Source organism: Tetrao urogallus, assembly GCF_951394365.1.
Source record: "Tetrao urogallus genome assembly, chromosome: 7".
Taxonomy (NCBI): domain Eukaryota; kingdom Metazoa; phylum Chordata; class Aves; order Galliformes; family Phasianidae; genus Tetrao; species Tetrao urogallus.
In genome coordinates this window covers 8170925-8192676 of record NC_136820.1, presented here as the reverse complement: position 1 = coordinate 8192676, position 21752 = coordinate 8170925, and the positions used below count along the sequence as shown (strand labels likewise).

Sequence of the window (21752 nt, the reverse complement as noted above, 5' to 3'; positions counted from 1 at the left end):
GGAAACTTTTCAGTTGAAGAAATCCCATTTAATACACAATCTTCACTTACAAAAGTCACATGCCTCTATCTAGAAGCATGGCCCTATTTAACAATCCACAGCAGCCTCTCACGATATAACTGGAAATGACCTAAATATACAGAGAGATAAAATTATCTCAATTTAAATCTTGCCAGAAGAGCAAGATAATGTTCCTTTTTGCTTGCAGTCCTGTAACTGATTGCTACCACTGGTCAGAAGCTTAGGTTTCTGTGTCTTTCACCATTTTATTCAGAAAGTAGGTAACTATAAGTCATATAAGTAATCCCTGGCTTTGCTTCCTTCTGCTGTTCTTTCTGCTGTGGTGCAGGCAGCCTTAAAACCGTGGATTACAAATTCTTTTTATATTTCCCAAGCAATCAGTCTGATAATATGTAAAAGAAATCCTTCAGAAGAACAAAAATAAGAATCCAAAATGTTTTTTCAGAGACAGAGCGCCTATGTCACCAAGACTGACTGAAGATTTAATTCTAGGTAAAAAGAAGTAAATGTGCTTCCTTCAGAGAGAACCAAGCTGAAAGGTTCCAGAAAGGCCACCCAAAGTATTCCCTTCCAATCTTCTTCCTGGAAACCAAAATGGCTGAACTTACACTGCTAAAACCCTCCAGCCCAGTCTGAGGATGCTGAACCTGCATCATAGCCGTGCATTCAGGAAACTGACTGGAAAACTGGAAAAGGAAACCCTTATTTTAAAAAATCCACTTACTTTTTTTGTCTAACCTGAATTTTCTGCTTATTAAAAAAAGCCACACACACACACACAATAGCAGTGAACTGAATGGGTGGTGGTTTTCCCAGGAATGGCTCGAAGTCACTGAGCAGATGACGTTTATAATTAAGAAGAACAAAAGCTCTCTACAAAAGCTGGAGGAGACAGTTTTGACAACCAAAATATTACTGGGTGAGACAGCCTCAGACACTTGGGCACATTTGGAAGCACGCACCTCATCAAGTGCCAAAGACTGGCAGCCAGCATGCCCTCTCTGATCCCAGTCACTTTTCAGTTTCTTCCAGCATAGCTGGTTCCTTTCCCTGCTTTGGCATGCCTTTTTTGCAGAAGGAATCTAAACAAAAGCCAGTGTCTCTGTGCCAGCCTGGCTTCTGCTTGCCTTTAGTTCTAATCTCTGCTCACTTACAGCAGGCGGACCATGCCTTGAACAGTTTGCTTCATAGGAGTGGGTTCAAGGCCTTCCTCTGCCTTGTTTTTCCTAGTTTCTTATGTTTTTCTAACCTCCCTGAGTAACCTGTTCTGTCTCGTGTTTGGTTTCCTGTAAGCCACAGCAAAGACCTGTGTGTTTTATCTGCTTCATTGCTTTTCACCGAGAGAATGAATGGCACTGAATGGTCTCACCATCAGTTAATGTTCCAAGAACCAAGGCTAACCTAGAGCAAGTCAGACAAGGCAGAGGCAGAAGGATTGTTTTTCTTTTATTTGAGCAGAGCTGAGCTGTTGGACTGGCTCAGGGCACTTAATCTGTCTGCGCCCTGAGGCAGCTTGAGTTTTTCCTAAGCCTTGAGCATCTAAAGGCAGTCTGCAGACAGCTGTCAGGAAAGCTGCATAAGGGGAGGTTGTTAAAACTTAAACAGTAGACTCAAGCCCTTCTTCTTCCCACTCAGTGCATTTGACACTGTACCACACAACATCCTTGTTTCCAAATTGGGGAGAAACGTATTTCACAGATGGACAACTCTGTGGATAAAGAATTGGCTGGGCGGTCACATCAAAGGATTATGGTCAGTGGCTTGATGTGCAGGTGGAGAACAGTGACAAGTGATGTCTCTCAAAGGTTGTATTGGAACTGGAATATCTTTGTTGGTGATACAGACAGTGAGACTGAGTACAATCTCTGGAAGTTTGTGGGTTACACCAAACCGTGCAGTATGGTCAAAACACAGGAGGGAAGAAATGCCATCCAGAGGGACCCTCATGGGCTTGAGAGGCAGGCCTGTGTAAACCTCATGAATTTCAACAAGACCAAGTGCAAGGTCCTGCACCTGGGTCAGGGCAATCCTAAGCACAAATACAGGTTGGGAGGAGAGTGGATTGAGAGCAACCCTGAGGGGAAGGTCTTGGGGGTGTTGGTAGATGAAAAGCTTCATGTGAGCCAACAGTGTGCACTTGCAGCTCAGAAAGATGACTGTGTTCTTGGGGGTGGAACAGGATGATCTTCAAGTTCTCTTCCAAGCCAAACTATTCTATGAGTCTTTAAGTAACCGTGTAGTCCAGGCTCAGCAGTCAAGTTTAATTAAGCCCTATATGTAATCCTACACGGGATGCTTGTGCACAGGCTCACTGTATGGGGGGTAACAGACCCTACAGGAAACCAAGTGGGATTTTTAGGCCTTTGTGCTCTCAGGAAGGCAGCAGCTTTGGGAATTACTTTGGGAATACTGCAGCAATACGTTTATTTTTGTAGCCTCGCTATCTATTATCTAAATGCTGTGTCTGAAGCATACCAGCGCGCCAACGCAGAGTTGAAGAAGAAAATGCAACTGGTAAGTATTTGTCCAGCAAAGCCATCTTTGAAATACCATGCACTTCAAATTTGATGTGCAACATATGCTTTTAAATTGCTGTTCATTTCAGACCATGTTAGTGACACAAGAGGAAGATGCATTTAAAGCTAGCTCATTCCTCTCTGATGGCATTTAATGACTAACTGCAGAGCGGTCCCATCCCATAATAGGCTTCTATTTCAGACATCAGAACTACAATAAGTTTTCCCATAAACTGCACTTTCCACGTACAAAAATAAAATACCTCAGAGTTCAAGTAATGTTTTGGAGCCTGAGTTTTCCGGGGAACAACGATAAGCCTAGCAACACAGCAGCCTGATTTTGTAGAGGCTGAAGAACAGAGATCCATAAATAACAATGTGGCAGTAACATACAGTAATTCTCAAAGCCCTTTAGAAAGGAGACTGATGTTTCTGTCTCTGCTATACAGATGAGAAGAGCAAGATACAGACAGAGGTAATGACTTGAATTTGCAGGGTCGGATTGGACCTTGTGGCATCTAGAACTGAGGGAGGTAGCACCATGCAGAGGACCACAGTGCAGAGACCCCAAAAGTAATGTGGATTAAGTTTAGAAGCATAACACCCACAGAAGTGCAGCTCTGCTCAGAGAGTGTCAGAGAAACAACAAAGCTGTCCCGCTGCCATGGCTGTGCTGACCTGATAGTATTGGTTTCTCTCTGAGCTGTGGGAGACTGAAAGAGGCTCAGTGTGAGAACCCACTGAGCTCACTGTGATCTGCTGCCGTTGCACAAAAGCCTGCAAGGTTTGCCCAGCAGAACAGAAGCCTCTCTGCAGGTTGGAATCTCTCAGCTCTAGCAAGACCACAAGTGCCCTTTGCCTACCCAGCTCCAGCATTCAGGCTCCTCTCTCGAGGAACTGCCCTTTTTGGAGGAGGGAAGAAGCCAGAGTGGCATCCATCTGGGCTTTCTCTTTGTGTAAGAGAGGAAGCTCTCCCTTCCCCACACAGCATGCTTGTCCCGATCTGAAACATCTCCCTGATGTTCCTTTCCCTCTACCATAGAAATGGAAATTTTTCAAGACCTAAATACGCGCAAGTAAAACTGAAGGCAGCCTGACAGTGCTCCCCAGCCATGCCGTTGTCCCTTCCTCCCCTTCTTCTGGTGTTCATCACCACTTCTTCAATACACCCTCCAAGATACAAATTTAAAACAAACCAAAACCCTGGTGGGGGCAGCTAGGCAGCAGCAGAAACACAGTCAGGCAGATCTAAATCATGTTAACAGCACATTCTTTGCCCTAACAGAGGCACTCTTCTAAGGCTCCCCATCCTGCCCAGGGTGTACTTTCTCTCCATAAGATTGTTTGAAATCTTGATCACTAGACCAAGGTTCAGCAGTATTTTGATCTTGGCAAAAAGATTGCATTCATCACCACAAAACACTTAGCATGATACCAGGCCGCCATTTCACAGATTAAATCCTCAGTTTCAAACTAAACTCATGATTTTCATCAATGCAGCAACGTGAAGAAGAGAAAAACAAGAGGAACAACAAAGCCAGCACTAATTCCATGATGCAAGATCTGGAGGATTTACTTGCACCGAGTACAAAGAGTGAAAGCTCTCCCAAACAAGTAGAAGGTAAAAACTAAACAACCCCCCCCAGCTCCCCTGGAAAAAAATCTCTTTTGTCTTACAGTGATGACTGGGAAGGACTGAGATATTGGGACAATACAAATTTGTGTGGGACCAGATGAGTAGAAGATTTTGTCCCCTTATGGAAATCCATTGGACACTCAGGAAGGCTTTTAGACTATGTTATGTCAAACATATGCTTATCAAGGCATGGGAATTGGAATCCAAAATTATGATTCAATTCCCAGCTATCAGTCATACCAGTCATGAAACCAACAATTAATTCAGAAACAATGCTGAAGATACGGCATTGTTTCTAGACTGATGAATTGAGCCAGAAATGTTTTTTTTTTAATTGAGATGTTCATTGGAAAACTTGTTATGAATGAGGCGGAGGCATTTTTCAAAACTGCCTTGGTCTTAGGGCATAGAAAATGGCTGCTCCAAAAGTAATGCCTCCTACTTTATTACATTGGCCCACAATCTTAGAGGTGGGTGCTGGTGGTATGGTAGCAGAGGCTAAGTCTTCCCACCAACATTCCATTAGATTTTGCTGCTGTGCAACAGATGGCATTAAAGGGGAAGCTGACAACATGGCATCTGACATAGAAGTGCATCTGAAACAAAGGTGTGTCATTGAATTCCTCCATGGGAAAAAGTGAAACTCACTGACATTCATTGAATAAACATTTGAGGAATTCAAACAGTGGATGTAAGCACAGTAAGGCAGCGGTGGTGCATTTCAGCAGTGGCAACGGTGACAGTGGGTCACTTCTGCTGGTGCAGATTTTGACAAGTGTACCATGCAGGCTCTTGTTCTTTGATGGTGAAAATACATAGCCAGTGGTGGAGTCTATGTTGAGAAATAGTGCTTTGTAGATGGGAATTTGATCAATCAAATAGTGTTATTGTGCTCTTTGTATCTGAGGCAATCTCCATAATATCAAGTAGGAGGCATTACTTTGAGAGCAACCTACACAAGTGCATGCTCTAGGTTCTGGTAGGGGATCCCTGTCTAGGTGGAAATGTGCAGGGCATGGCATTGGCATCAGACAGATCCTCCAGACTGTTTGAACCATACCTTTCTTGAACGCCAAAACCTTCTGCTCTCATTTGTAAAAAGCAGTGCAACAAATGCAAAAGATTTTATCTCAAAGCAGATTAGAAAATCGAATTAGTTCCCCCATAGCCCTCTTGCACTTAGATGGGTGGCTGTTTTCTGGAGAGGCCAAAACAAGCAGAAAACTTTGGCCAACCTGTTACAGGTTTGATCAGGGAGCAGACACAGAACGTTCACTTAAATGGAAATAGTTTGCAACATTGGGGGTGCACTGAAAATAAAGACTGAGATCAGTAATTATCCATAACCACGACAAGGTGCAAGTGAGCTAATGTAGTCTGTAGGACTGCTATGTATTTTAAATGTATTGGTAAGAACATGCAAGAAGTACTTGGACAGCAGAGACTGTTGTTACGTCTAGAAGAAACAGCATCCAGTGGGGGAGAGGAAGAAAGGCAGCGTTTGCTTTCAGGAAAATAATATTAATAATCTTTACTCTAGACAAGAAAACAGATTCTCCCAGTCAAGCCAGCCCTGCTGGGAAACAAGAAAAAGCAGAAGTCCTGAACAGCAGCCCCATAACCGCTGGGAGAAGACCAGCGTTCATCCCACCACCACACGTACTGGTGACACGGCCGCTGACACCAGGCACTTGGGCACCGTACCCTCAGCCAAGGCAGCCCTGGCCAGGAGGACGCCCAATGGGGCCATTCCCTGGAAGAGGGAGAGGACAGCCACGATACGTGCGCCCTGTCTGATAACTCAGCAACGTTTCTCCTGGAAGTGTTACATAAGCTATAGTAGTTTTCATAGCAGATGACTGTTGTTTGTTGGTCAATCACTCGTGATTATCTGTATCTACCCAACGCTGATTCTATCTAAAAAGCTTTATTTAGAGGTTTAGAATTACTGCAGCCCCTTGTGGCTGCCCTGATTTTGATCATAAAGGAGATGGGAGGTGTTGGGCTGACAGTCATGGCATTGCTAGCCTACTACATAGACGACAGCCCTGTGGCCACCAATAGCTGTGTGGCAAGTACACTTGGTGGAGCGAGCATCTATCAGGCCCCTTAAAGTCTCTTTCAGTTAATAAAAATAGAACAATTTTACATTCCAACAAAGATCTTTTGCTGTTCCCATCTGAGGAATTAAGTATTCTTAGAAAAAACAAAAACAAAAAAAAACCCTTTCCAGCTGCACAGCAGCCAGTATTGGGAATAGAGGACACTTAGTAGGCCAGCACAGAAGGACATTGTCAGCAATATTTCGTCCTTCTTGACAGCTTTCCTCCTGTCTGCATCCTCTAAAATTTCATCCGTTTGAGCCCTGCTGTGCATCTTTCCTCCAGTTTCTCTGTCTTCTCTCTCTGCTCCTCTTTTCAGTCAGCTTACAATAGCTTGAACCATTATTTCAATCCCTCACCATGAGTTCTGATTTAGTAAGATCAGCCAGCACAGTCGAGAGACTAGAAGTACTCTGGACTGGTTTCTGACTGTAACCAGAAAACCTATGACTTTCTAGAGCAACACAGCAAGACTTTGCCCGATTGTCCTCTTTTACATCTTCAGTTTGTTCCAGTTGCCACAGTCCCATCCCAGCCAGCCTGGGTCTGGAGGAAGATGTTCATGTACTTGGCATTCTTCACAAAATTTATACAAATAAACTCATTTTCTTCAGTAAAAAGAAATCCATACATACTTCTAGGAAGATTTTCACTACAGCAAACAGATATTTTGAGTTAAAGGTGCCCACCTTAATTTTTCCTCACTAAATGCAATAAGTCTTCTTGTGTGATGAGTTGAGTACAGGAAACTCAGCAACTTACTTCTCATCTATGTCTGACAGAGGAGAAAGCAATTGACATTCAGTGCAGGAATGTCTGCATTGAAGGAACTGAGTAAAGAGATGGAATTCACTTGGACAGAAAGCAGATTGGGAAAATTGTTCCCTTTTTCAGGTCCAAATCAGCAAAGGTATTTAGGTATCTGACTCTTCATAGAAATTAACAACTTAAACATTGTGCGGTGCACATTTGTAGAGAGAGATCTAGCTCATCTCTTTCATAAGCCCCAGGCATCAAGAAAACAGAGCCCTAAGGAAGTACTTCCAGGAGATTCAAATGAGAATCAAATAGATGGAGGATTCAGAATTTCTTCAAAAAATGAATCATTGCATTTTGCTTCCAAATACAAAAAGGCAAATCAGTATGTATATATATAAAATATATATATAATATATATATAAATAGCTGCCACCACATTGTGGTTCAGAGTCAGCTTGGTTGTTACCAGGGTTTATGATGGTCAGCATTACCTGGTCCCCTAGAGAACCTCATCATGGGATGTCACTCATCAGATTTATTCCTGGCTTTAGAGGGATGTTTCTCTAAGCTGGGTCTCACAAACAAAGTCTCAGACCTTGACATCTCACACATGCCTTGGTATCTCTTCCAGGAGGATCCACTCCGTGATCTTCCCAGGCACACATGGGAGGCTCATCAGCCTGCAGTTTCCTGGGTTTTCCTTTTTCCCTCCCTTGAAAATTGGAGTGAAGTTTCCCTTTTTCCAGGGAAACTTTTCACAGAGGACTTTGCCTGACAGCCACAATTTTTCAAATACGATGAAGAGAGATTTGGTGACTGCGTCAGCCAACTCTTTCAGAATCCTGGGATACACACCATCCCGCTCCTTATACATGCATGCATTCACCCTCATGAGGTTGTCTCAGAACTTGCTCTGCTCTTCTGCTGGGAGAATTTTGCTCCCCCAACACCCCTCAGGAGTCCAGGGACACAAGAGACATGTGAAGCCTGATTGGCAATAAAGACCAAGGCAAAGAAATTATTACATGGAGAAATTATTACGTGGAGAACCTAGCGTTCTCCATGTCTGAGTAGACCAGCCCATCTTTTTCATTTTTAGAGGGATACGTGCTCTTTTGCCTGTCTTTCATCTCAATGTATTTAAAGAATCCCTTATTGGTGTTTTTCACATCCCTCACCAAGTTCAATTCCATCTACGCTTTGGCTTTCCTGATGCCATTCCTGCACATCTGAACAGCATCCCTATATTCTTCCCAGGTCATTCATCCCTGCTTCCACTGCTTTACCACTTTCCCCTCCCCTCAGTCTGACCAGGAGGCCCTTGCTCAGCCATGCTGAGGATTTATGAAGAAGCCAGAGCAGAAGAGAACTACAGACAGGTTTTGAAAACCTGGAAAACTGAGATAGACTTAGATCAAGATTGAGTAACTATTCTAGGATCTGGATGTTCTCCAAATCAGGCCCCCGAGTCTTGCAATAACACTGAGCATTACAAAGCACTTCATTGTCTCTGGATCATGCATGCTCATTAGCTGAAAGTTTGTCTCTAATTATGATACATTAGGTTCACCCATTGATCAATGTTGTGTGTAAGCTCAGCATCCTCAGGAGACAAGTGCAATAATAACAGATAGACAACGATATCTGCAGGCTGGTGACAACTTTCTCCTTGGCTCCAGTACAAAATAGGGACCTCTTTTAAATTACAGCAGTTCAGAAGGGTGTGAAAATGCCACCCCTTGGACATCCCATTGACTGACACGACTATTTGACTCCAAGTTTTGAGCCTATTTACTAATTACTCACATATAACAAGGTTAGTCTTCACAAACTCATTGGAGCACTCAGTAGCATTTGGTTTCATCCCTATTTTTCTACTGGTAGGAAGGAGCAGCAATAAGCATTTTTCTGAGGATTCAGCATTGATTTTTCTCACCTCCTCCCCTGGCATTCATCCCAAAATTCCCATGTGTTCCAGGCTCACTTCAAGGGAAAATGCAGAAAAACAACTCAGTGGTGTGTTACTAGAAAGTTCCCACTACATCTTGCACAGTACAGAGCTTGCTTTCATACATTGCTAGAACTGTGCTCTGCATTGCAAATTTTACATATGTCTTGCTACTGCTAGCTCTAATGCTGTATCCAAAAGGTTTCGGTAGAAAATAAGGAGATACCTAAACTTAATTATTTTCTTATTCTTCTTGATGAAGCCTTATTTTCAATCGGGCATCTCCCAGGGATATCAGCACTTAGTTTGTATGAGCAGACAGAGCAGGTAAAGATCAATCATCTGTTCGATATCAACGAGGAATCGGAATCCATTAAAAAATAATTTAAAAAAATAAAAAGAATTAAAATACATTATTTTTTTAAATAGCAGTTTTGCAAAACACATGGCTAAGCTTGAACCTTGGAAGGGACATCAGCATTTATACTTAGGGTCAAAAACGTTGTTAAGCTGTTTGTCATACAGTGCTCAACAGTGATGCAAGACAAAATGGTTCTTATATTTACAGTGAACCAAAAAAAGTAAACACTACTAAAGGGATCATCGAGAGATGTGGAATAAGTAAATAAATATGCCTGACAGAGAAGGACAAGAGCTTACACCTCCACAGACAAGATGCTAGTGATGCTGACGCAGTTTCTGCCACAGAAGCAACCATAAATCAAGCACTTCCGCTGCCTCCAAGGCAGGGCAAACAGGGACTTGTGAAGTCTGGCCTCGCCAAATCTCCAAACCACATCTCTTCAGATTGGCCGTGTCCCACACAGGGAAAGAAAGGGAAGGAAGCTCACCAAAAGGCTGATGCCAGGCTTTAGAGAGCAATTATTCGGCTTTGATTCATGCTGCATGCATCGTTATCAGCTCTCCAGCCTGACAGCTGCAGGGACTTTTTTCCTCTCCACTGCACTTTCCTTACCATTTGTCTAAGCCCCAAGGCAGCAGCCTGTGCAGGTGGCAGCCTGGTTTCATCCTTGGCCAAGACTTTATCACTCACAAATGCTCAAACGTTATTTTTTCCTAGGGAAAAGGCAGCTCCACAAACTGAGGATTTCTAGGTCCCAGCCCATGCCTTGCACAATAAAGTCATAATTGCTGAATCTGAATTCAGCAGTGTGTTGAAATGAACCACATCAATGTGATGCTGCAGCAAGCTAATGCTGGAAGCTCTGGCTTTGCTGCAATTACTCATTTCCAGTCACAGAATCCAATTCCCCTGCTCCCCTTCAATTCAACCATCTATAGTCATGCTGAAAAGATGGCGAATATTGTCTCTAAATCTTCTACGTATCACATGGCATTACTTAAGGACACTCATCTCCTCCATGTGCTCAGATGTAGACCAAGGTCTTCACCGTGGGATCTGAAAATCAGCTTTGTCCCCCAGAGCCTTTGGCACAATTGCAATTATCTTCATAATTGGGTCCTTCCATGGATGACCACACTTCCAGAAGGAACCTATGACTTCCCTAAGAAATCAGCAACAATCACTAGAATTTGGAAACCATATTTGTAGTAAAGAAAAAGGGAAAACACAGATCCACATAACATTTCTTCCACAGAAAAGTCCATCTGAGTGATTCCCCCACTCCCGGTTCCACTCCTGTTTTCCTGTAGCAACTTTCATATTAAATAAAATCCACCATAGTGACACAGAACCATTACCTGGACAGTGTGGATTTGGGCAAACCATCACAGTGATTGAGTGCATGGATAAGGTGAGTAATAGATGAAATAGTAATAAAGCCAAGTAAGTAACCCATAGCATATCACTAGGGAACAGCAGCTGCAGTCATCCCAGCCTCTCTCCTTCCATTCCAACCAACCACGCAAAGTTGTTTAGGGGAACCCAGGCTTCTGCAAAAAGGCTGCAGAACCAAACCTTGCTCTCAATGGGAAGCATTTTACACATATGGAACACTTTATTATTATCATTTAGATTTTTCTAGATAGCAGAAACAGTGAATAATCCAGTGTCTAAGCACCAAGTTGTTTAGGATCTCCCATATATGAAGTTTACTATCAGGTTAATTAAAATTAGGTGTCAGGAAGACCATCGAAAATCAGGTAGAGAGGGAAAAAAAAAAAACCCAAAAATACATTGTTTCTTCAGTAAATAGAGCACTTTGGCACAGCAGCTTGTGCATCACAGCTGCCCCCTGCTCCATGGACAGCAGCTGAAGTGGGCAGCCCCGGGGGGCTTGCTTTGCACCCCAGCACCAAGTTTGTACCCCAGCAAAGAGAGCTGCTGCACTTTAGGAAGCCCAGCATTTTGCTGGGGAAAGCTGCAGAAGCATTTCTACCCTGCACATGTAAAAATAAATAACTAATGGAGACTGCAAGCAGCCGCAGCTCAGCAGGGCACCATTGCCCTCTGCTGATAGCAGCTGCTGGAGGACATTTCCCTGAAAGCTCTTGCTCAGCTCCTGCTTTTTCCACACACTACCTATGACTTCTGAAAAAGAGTAAGAGGTGGCAAGGAGGAACCATGCAGAGGGGGTATGTGCATGCTTACAAATTATCTTTCTGGGCTTGGCTGAGGCTATGCAGGTGCTGTGCATCAGTTGCCATCATGAGCCCCTCCTTTGGTCACAGGGGATAAATAGAGCATGAACAGTTCCATTCACTAAAGGCAAAGGCAAGATAGCGAAAGTCAAGTTCATTTTAGAGGAAATGAAGGAATCTGAGCAAATATGTCAAATATAGAAGAGTTTAAGGACAGATGATAAATATTCAGGGAACATAAGACAAACAGTTGGGAACATACACATACCAAGTATTTCATGCTGACGGCAAGTGTATGGGTGAGAAACTTTCACCCTATCCTGGCCCATTGCCATCAACTTTTCTCCTACTTTGAGTGATTCATGCTCAGCTACAGCACAACCACCACTGTAGGGAGGGGAAGAGGGGACCACATATCTGGGATGGTCACTAACACACCGCTTTGACAGATACCAGAATCACACCCAGCAGCATCAGATTCCCAAGAGATGCCACCTCTTGCCCCACTGTCACTGCCCCTCCCTTGGCAAAGATGTTGCTATGTTTCAGGTCACTATGTTTCAGCTCACTGCCACAACAGCACATGTGGCACCAAGTAAGCACCGCAAGACATGAACTTCAGTCATTCCCAGAGGTGCAAAATACTAGTATTGGATATCTATTTCCTCGTCGATAAAACCCTATCATGCACTACAGTGCTGCCAACAGATGTTCCCTTCATCTGCTGAGTTAACCCTGTAAAGGCATCCCAAAATAATTTGCTGCACAGGGTTGCTCCAGCCCTGTTGGAAGTGCATCACCCCCACATTGGGATAAGGCTGTTCCACAGCAGCAGAAAGCTGGCAGTTGGGGAAACCTTTGCACTGCCCTCAGCATTGAGCCACTGACAAAGCTGGTTACCTTGCACAAAGGCAGTGGAGTTTTGATGTATAACATTTATGGGAAAGCCAAATATCAGGGATGTTTCTTTCAGGCCACTTCCATCCTCATAAACGCCAATAACACGGAAGAAATTCAGGAACAAAATCAAATATCCATCCAAAGATACAGGGAGGTGCACATAGCAAGGACAGCTTTTTGACTTGGACAAAGCTCACACCTCCTCACTGTAATTCAAACCAGAAGCACAGCAAGACCTCACAGCCATATTCTAATAATCCTCCTTGTCCTGCCAGGAATGGGAAATGCTGCCTTTCCACATTCCATTTCCTGCTATTGTTCTACCTGGCAGTGGGTGAGAAGGGAGCCCCACGAGGTTTGGGGTCCATCAAGGCACCAGGCAGAAGACTGAGGCTTCCCAGAAACAGTGTCTCCAAAGTGGCTCCAAGGAATCAGCACTAGTTCAGTAGCAAGCTCTTCACATACTGCAGTAACCACTTATTCTGACCCTAATCCATGAGAGATGACCATAGGAGGCTCCAGGTCATGAGACTCATCCATGGTGACCTCCATCATACCTCATCTAATCCAATAAGGTCCAAAACCCTATCCTCATCACCTCCAGTTTGCATTACCCCCATGGGAGACATTTGTTGCCCTCCTTTGTATTTTGTGTTACAATTTATTGTTAGCAGAAGAGCCTCAGAAGTCACTAATCACAAAAGCACCGTCTCAGAACACAGCAGAGTGCAACAGCAGCCTTCTCATACCAGAACAGATGCTGTGTTGCACACACACACACCAAACCTTTCCCACACTGCATCCAGCCAGAAGACTCTCAGTTCTAACACAGGTACCTACAAAGCAAACATTAGACGCAAGAGCAATCTATCCGCTCTTTGTGTAATTCTAGAAGGACAGACAGGATTTAAAATCAAATCAAACAAACATAAAGACTTTGTTACTTACCCAAACCTCCACCTCCTGGTTCCCAATGGAGCAGAGATTCCTGCATTTCTACTTTTCAGCCAGTGAAGACCAACTTGCAGCCACAAGAGGATGGTTCTCCACAACAGGTCTCACCTGTGCACCAGGCGGTGCTGGAAACTTGCAGCATTTTATATCAGAAGTCTCACATTTGACATTTTCATTGAGTTCCTTGCTTCATATTTGAGGCGTGGTTCAAGAAATCTTAATTCTTAGTTTAAAACAACGTGTAGGAAGAGCCTTGAAGTCAAACTCCAGCAGGAGAAATCCAAGCCACGTTCAGGCAAACAAAAGCACATTTAAAGCTAAGCTCACAACTTTTCAAACTTTTCTCAACTATCTGATGGACAGGCACTGGCTGTTTGCACCACTCAAATAAAACGAGCTCTTTGTACAAAAGAAAGGAGAAATCAGAAGCACTCACCTGTTCCCCTCACAGCAATCCTTGTGGGAAAGGAGAGGAAGTGCTCTAGCACCTGGGGCTTATGGAGCCATACCAGCTGGGTGAAGAAACCAGGCTTAACACCTGCAGAAAACATGCACTGAGAGGGGAGCGTTAGGGTTATGTGTGTGTTTTTAGTCTTGTTTATAAGTAATCTTGTTTATTAGAGCCTCTAATAGCAAAATAACAAGTTGTAAGAGATTGTTCTGTTAACGTCTGTGTCTCAAAGCTTGCTGGGGACACAGACGGACTTGTTCAAGCGCAGACAAATCCCGAGCAAGGACTGTGAAATGCTTTGTCTGAAGGACACAGATGAACAAGGCCAGGCAAGTCCTGGGCAAAGGTTGTGAGATCCTTTCTCTGGAGAACTTTGATGGACAAGTCCTGGGCAAGGGTTGTGAGATCCTTTGTGTGGGAGACAAGATGGACAAGGCCGGGGCAACGAGAGAGCTGAGCTGCAGCTAAATGGCTGTGAAGTGCTCCTTTGTGTGGCCTTATCTGAGGATGATGGCCATCTCCGGCGGTACTCAATGACTGTTGCTCGAGGCCCGTCCTTGTCACGTAGGCAGGAGAACGAGGAGGATAAAAAGAGGAACCGAAAACCATGAGGAGAGGTTTCTGGCAACAGATTCCTCGTGAAGCAGAGCAGAGGATTCCTGACGATCAGATTCCTCGTGAGGTGATACCTGCATGCTGTCGAACTCTCCTGGCCTGCTGCCTGAGCGCTGCTGCTTCCTCAAGGCTTGGCTCCGCGACTCCCTCCGCTGCCTGCTCGCTGCCCAAGGCCGCCACGCTGCTGCTCCCCGCCCCCGCCGCCTCGGACCTTCAAACGCCGTGCGACGGACCGCTGCTGGATCGTGCTGGTGACTATCCCCGCTTTACGCAATTCTTGCTTCTTTCCCATCTTTTCTATCGCCCTCCTTCCCTTCCCCGTCTCCCTGATTAGGTTTTGTAATGAACTGGTCAGACCAACATATTGTTTCTTAATTTCACGCCAGGTATACAGATATTAAAAGAACCTCATCTCCCTCCTATAAGTTGGAGCAAGACACAAGTAAAGGGAAGTGGTACTCACTCTGCTTTCCTCTCCACATGTGCTGCTTATCTCTCCTCATTTAAGCAAAGCCAATAGGTACAAAGTTGTACAACCTGACTTTGCTACTTTGCTTTGAGGAGACAAGTCCCTTCAGAAATGCTGGAGGTGATGTGCCAAGAAAGATGGATGAGCTAGAAAGTTTCTGAAGCATCTTAAATTAGGAGCACTGCATTCCTCTGCTGGAAGCCAACAGCATCCCACAGCTGCTCCCTCAGAGAGAATTATAAAGTACAATCACAGTTTGCAGCTGAGCAGGGAGGCAGCAAGTTTAACACTCGGTTTATGTACAAAACCAGTAGTTACACACAGTTGAGAAAAGTGTAGTATGAGGGAAAGTGCACCATCCTGCTGCAGGGAACGAAAAAGCCAGGGGAGGCAGGAGAGTACTGGCTGGACAAGCCCTACCCGGCCTGGGAGCAGTTGGCAGTCGGACAAACCAGGACTAACAGCCCCATCTACCGGGCTATCGGAAATGCTTAGGACTCAGGCTTTGCAGCTGAGCAGCTCATCGTGATCACCCCTGCCAGGTGGAAATGATGCACGGAGTTTTGCCTGCCCCCAGAAGCCCCTTGTGTTAGCACGTCTGAAAAGCTGGCGTGGTCATCATGTAATCTATACCCTATAGTTCCGACCCAAAAGGCAAACAACCCTTCATCCCCTCAGCTCTCCAGGGGCAAACAAACTCTGGCAGAACCAACTACTTGAGCAACACCACTGAGTTCAGCATCACAAGTGAGGCAGTGATCCTCAGTCAGATTTCTCGGCTGTGCAGCCTCATCTGGGAGTTTTCAGCCACGGCACAGAAATGAGCAGTGCCTAGGCATATGGTTATGGCAAAAGCTTGTCCGAGACATTGGCACAACCTCCAGCAGCCACAGCTTGAAGATCTGGCAGAGCAGAAGCTGCTGGATCCTGCTGTCCATTCCCTGAGTGCTAGGCATAGAACAAGATTAAAAGCAAACAAAAAAAGTGGTGAGATGCTCCCTGGAGACTCAAGGATGCGGTTTTCCCCTGCTTGGGGTTAATCACAGGACTCATCTCTGAGCCAGCCAGGCTGAGTTGCTGACACCGCCATCTTGTGGTTCACCCGCTTTACTAGCAGCCTAGGGGGAAGCACTCGCTTTGAGGGATCTGCACAACCAGGAGCAAGAAGCCATGTCCTTAATTAGCCATATACAAATACAATGGCATGAATTGAGCTCACACCACCAAAAAACTGTCAACTTCATAAATCCCTACTGTCCTTCTTTGTAGTGTCAGTTGCATGATGCATACAGTGGACTCTCACTTTGCATCCCACCCAGCCCAGGCAGTCAGGGTGCCAAATGAGTTGTACTTCAGCACCAACCACTTCTGAAGCAGCCCAAACCTCTCCACATGCTGCCAGTATCTCTTTTCAGTTGGAGTGCAGTGGGCTTTGAGTCTCCACTGGTGGTTTCTACCAGTCTCCAGGTGAGGCCATTCTCCCCAGCTGCAGTGCAGAGTATGTTTTTTACATCTTGTCCTCCCAGCTCCTTGTGCAACTGAGCCTCCCCAATGGCAGGGCAACACAAAAAGCAGAAAAATCCTTCGTTTTTGAGTAGAGCAAACTCTATTTAACATTATCAACATTTTTTATCTGAAACCCAAACCATAATCCCACATCAACTACTGATGAGCTTTCTACAGGCTGAAGCCCAGCTCCTTTAACCTTTCCTCCATAAAGAGGTGCTCCTTTCTCTGATGATCTTCATGACTCTCCTCTAGACCCACTCCAACAGATCCCCCCCCATCTTGTGCTGTAGCTCCAGGCCTGAATGCACTACTCCACATGGGGCCTCACAAGGGCACAGCAGAGAGGTACAATCAGCCCCAGCACCCTGCTGGCCACCCCTCTTTTGTTGCAGCTCAGTATCCTGTTGGCCTTCCAAGCTGCAAAAGCACACTGCTGGCTCATGTCATTTTTCTGTCCACTAGAACACTCAAGTCTCTGTCTGCAGGGCTGCTCTCACTGATTTTTTTCTCCCTGTCTGCATACATCTACAATTTCCATGACCCAGGTGGATGGTCTTGCACCTGACATTGCTGAACTTCATACTGTTCACACAGGCCCACCTCTCAAGTCTATGAGGCCTTTGGCTGACATCCCAACCCTCCAGCATGTTGAAGAAAAAAAACCCATACCAACTAGCACTCATACAAGTAGAATGGATATTAAACTGATCTTTATTTTTGACAGTACAGCGGCTCTGAAGTTAAGACCACTCTGTGGTAGTTCCAACCCACTCTGTAGCTTGGGCAGTGGGAGCTGCTGACCAGTCCTCAGTGGCAGGCTGGGCACTCCAGTCCTCTGAAATTACAAACAACAAAATTCATTGCATTCCTACTCTTTTTATCCATAAAACACAGTGCACACTGCCATTCTTGTACAGGTATATGCAAGTACACAAACTAGTATTCTTCTCATGACTCCAAATCAACTTAGTTGGGACTTCCAAGTGCAGTAACTAAGGTACGCGCTCACATCCACTCTGCCTTAAAAATGCATCATTTTACTGCTTAAAGACATTGCTGGCAAAAACTTGCATAAAGCAAGTGAAGTATACTCCTCAATTTTCCCTACAAAATACCAGCATCTGTGACTTGTTAAAGACAGATGAATCAGTACACCAGCACTGTGCACAACCCTGCAGCTAATCACACAGTGACGATTTATTTCTGCTCTCTAGATCCCAATTCCTCTAGACACCCCTTCACAAAACTGACCTGTGGGGAACTGCTGGATTGGCACAGATGGGACCTGCACTCCCTCAGACCAATCAGCAACCTCAGGCTGAGGAGGAGCAGTGAATTCAGGAGCTGGGGCTGTCCATTCAGTCTGGAACTCCTCCTTTGTCACTGCTTTCTCAGCAGCAGCCTGCTCCTCCTTCTCAATCTGCAATGAAGAACACAGACAACATAGCACAGGAACAGACACACCACACCACACACCAGACAACATGTACCAGCTGACAGACAACTAATTAAGTTAGTTTGACACTAAGTGTCAAATCTATGAGACTGGCAAGTATCTGCCCTCAGGGGCAAGCACAGAGAACCATGGGCAGGTATACAAGCAGCACATCTCACTCACACTCCCTCCCACAGGTCTTTACCTCCTCAGGATCCCTGTAGAAGTACAAGTCAGGCATGACTTCCCATGGATGTTCACGGGAGATGGTGCCACGCATGCGCAGGACCTCTCGAGCCAGCATCCACCACATCAGGCCCACTGAATGGGCTCCCTGGAACAGGAAAACAAAGTTACATTAAGATCTGCTTCAAATACACACCTTTAAATGCCTTTTCCCTCCCCTGCCCTCACACACCTTTAAAGGGAAACTTATTTGCACACAAAATTCTTTTCAGGCAAGAAAATCCCTGACAGATCTATGATGCCCACGGACTCAGGACACAGCAGCTTTTCAAATTCACAGAAACATTTTCAGGTCTCTGCAGCACTGCAGTCACCTGCATTTGAATTTGCCTCAATCAGTACTCCTATTCAACGTCCCATGTAAATCTTATCCAAAAACACAAGGATTACACATCCATATCACATGCTAATACAAAGAAATTAATCTTACAGACTCATTCCAGCTCAGATTTGGCTTACATTGTTTTGTTAGTAGCAGTGTCTAGATAGAGATCAAAGCTAGTTTACCACTTCCCTAGATTTTACCTTCCAGCTGCTAGTAAGAATCTATTTCATAACAGTTTCTTCACAAAATCGCATTACTTTTCTTTCATGTTCATAAACTGTGGCAAGATTGACTACCAAACTCCTTTCACTGGGACACGAAGACCCTCAGGCTGTCAGTAAGTCCTGCCATGTTACTGTAGCACACATCCTACGCTTGAGAGTTCCTTGGCCAGAAGTTGGCCTCAGCTCCAAGCTCCAACAGTGTGCAAGCTCAAACCCTCCTCACCTACCTGTTGGCTTGGCAGAAATTTATTAGCTAACCACCCTGGGAGTCACACCAGATACACGCTACCTCCCCTACCAAAAAACATCTATCTTGCAACCTACAGCACACTCTAGAGAAAGCAGCTTTACGTTCTACAAAGCAGTAACCTTGTTGTTGCAGGGGATAGCAATGTCCACATAGCGCAGTGGGGAGTCAGTGTTGCACAGTGCAATGGTGGGGATGTTGACATAAGAAGCCTCAGTCAGTGGCTGATGATCAGCTCGGGGATCTGTAACAACCAGGAGCCGTGGCTCACGGAAAGCTGCCTGGATCTGATTTGTGAAAGTACCAGGAGTGAAACGTCCAGCAATAGGAGTAGCCCCGGTGGCAGCAGCAAACTTCAGAACAGCACGCTGCAAAACAAATCAAGAGGTGAAGTAGGAAATTCAGTTTCAACCAACTCACCCCGGTATGCTGTCAGTGACCACGTAAACTTGTTTCCATTCCTATGACACCGGGGCTCAACATACCAGTTCTCTGGATGGGTGAAAATCATACTGCTTTTAAAGATAACTACACCAACACCACAAAAAGGAGTGATAAGAACACAACCACCAGCAAGGCTGTGCAGTCAGTGTGAAGAACAAGTTTCTCTCCCCCCATTAAACTGTGTTGTATGCTCCACTCCAAAGTTAAGAACCTCCATCAAACCATGAAAAGGGTAGATTAAACAAATGGCATTACAGAATCATCTAGGTTGGAAAGCGATGCTTCAAGATCACCAAGTCCAACCATCAAAGTGACCTACAAAGTTCAATTCCTAAACCACATTCCTGCTCTCCCTGGACTGTTCTCGAGTAATATAAGAAAAAAAAAAAAAGCCATTCTCCTCCATTATTTCTGCACCCGTTTACTATGCAGTAGCATTAACAGTCATTAACTACAAAGAAGGCTCAATAGTACATATATGGAAACTGTAAGTGTCCACTAAGATTGCAACTGCTAAGCTCCTGCTCATTTGCAATAGTTTCTAATTTCTCAAGCGTAAGCCACAGAGCATGTGGCAGAGCTGCTATCAAACACCAATCATAGAGGCAGCTCCTCTCCTGGCATTAGCAAGCACTCTGCCAACTGCCTTGTTGTAGCACACTTCCGACACTTGAGAGCTCATCGGTCAGGAACTGACCTCAGCATCAAGCTTTAACAGTGTGCAAGTTGGATAAGTAGGTGCTCCCATCTTTCTTTTGTAAATCCACTCAACGTCATTCTGCATTCTCTCCTATGTTTGTGGCACTGTCTAGATTAGGACAAAGAAATTAAGTTCAGCAGTAAATCTCAGTGACAATTAGATTTAATTTGAATGGTGCATCCCTTTCTACGAAAGTTTCTCTGCTTAAAATCTACAGGAAAAATCTGAAATGCTTGTTTCCTTGTTACAATTCCCCTTGTAGTAAAAGAACATTATTCCCTCTTTGGAAAAAAAGACTTAGATCTATCAGGTGCTTTTTGTTCCCAAAAGCCACACTGATGACCCCAAAAATGGAGGAGGTCCAACAGAACATATTCAAATAAGGCTAAACAGAAAAAAACATACCGTTCAACTACTCATATCTGCCCTGAAATCTACAGGATCTGGGGCTGTGCACAGACCCTCTATAGAACTGCTCTACACTTCAACCACAGCAAAAGAAATACACCTCTGAAGCTGCTCTTAATGCCAAAATTTGGGTCACTGTTTATCATCAAGCTGCCAATGGCATGCACTGCTACAGGACAATAGTCCTGCCCCCAAGACTGAATGCCTCAGGTAAGTAAAGAACTCCCATACCTGTCCAGTATTCCTGGAAGAAATGACGCTCACATCAGCTGGATTCTCAATAGCCACAATAGCACGGGCTGCCAGGAGGAGCTTCTCCCAGGTCCTCTTGAGATTGATGATGTAAATACCTACAGGTGACAAAACGACTTAGAATAACAAGTAAAGAAATTTCTAAATCAAGACAGCGCTCGCCTGCTATTAAACTTGTCACAGAGCTGCAGTTACTACAAAACACGAGTTAGCAGAAAGCTGTTCCAAGAAAAATGATTTTAAGATAGTTCAACTGTAGCCATTATGGTCCAACCCATAAACACAGACCTGTGTCTGTTATGAGCCGGAACCTTTTCACACGGTGCATATTGGATTTAAGAACAGCACAAGAAGCACGAATTACTAGTGAGACTACACTTATTGCTACATTGCTACAGTCAGGAACTAGTAGAGACGCCTCAATCCAATTGATTCCTTTGTGTTCTATCAGAAGTGCTTTGTTTTACTTTTTTGAGGAACACGATTTGTTTGGACTTCCGTACTTTGCAAGGCCACGAACTACTGGGAAACTGAAACGGTAGCAATCGGCTCTTTTTCCCAGTTTTGCCCATCAACTCCCAGCTAGGCCAGTTGTTGCAACCCAGACTCCCACCCCAGCGATCTACCATCGCTCTTCCTCTTGTAGATATATTGCTCCATCTGGAAGTCGAGGTTGGTGCCTCCCAGGTGGGTCCCGGCAGCGAGGAACTTAAGGACATCCTCCTCCTTCATCTGCAGGACATCGAGACCTCCGGACATCGTGGAGTTTCCCTTAAGAAGCAACGACAGGGAACCTGCGGGCACAACCACCCAGCTCAGCCCCTCATGTGGCGGGCGCCCCGGCCGCCATCTTGCCCGCGCGGGCGGCCTACCCTTCAATCTCCCTCTGCTTCCCCGAGGAAGCTCGGCCCGCTGAGGGGAGCACGCATAGAACACCCGCTAAGAGCCATTAACGCCTCAAGGTGCGCGCACCGCCACCAGCCCCCAAACCGCCCCGCCGGAGCCGCGACTCACGCGGACAACGCCGTG

At 45.0% G+C, this 21752-nt stretch overlaps 2 protein-coding genes across 2 annotated transcripts in view; one reads left to right on the top strand and one right to left on the bottom strand.

Moving 5' to 3' along the window:
• TMC2 (transmembrane channel like 2) overlaps positions 1-5970 on the top strand; it is a gene marked incomplete at both ends in the record, with an annotated part of 29199 nt that extends 23229 nt beyond the window's left edge. Inside the window, 3 exons of the mRNA XM_079538025.1 lie at positions 2457-2535; positions 4038-4158; positions 5714-5970. Coding sequence (XP_079394151.1) covers positions 2457-2535; positions 4038-4158; positions 5714-5970 — 457 coding nt within the window. The remainder of the gene's footprint in view (positions 1-2456; positions 2536-4037; positions 4159-5713) is intronic.
• An 11187-nt stretch (positions 5971-17157) lies between these two features.
• RPSA (ribosomal protein SA) lies at positions 17158-21509 on the bottom strand. The gene is made up of 6 exons (XM_079538384.1): positions 21350-21509; positions 20703-20821; positions 19042-19287; positions 18083-18211; positions 17694-17862; positions 17158-17277 (listed from the first exon to the last, which is right to left on the bottom strand). Exons 1-6 carry the CDS (start codon positions 21480-21482, stop codon positions 17183-17185), a joined length of 891 nt encoding a protein of 296 aa, XP_079394510.1. The 5' UTR covers positions 21483-21509; the 3' UTR covers positions 17158-17182.
• Between the last annotated feature and the right edge of the window lie 243 nt (positions 21510-21752).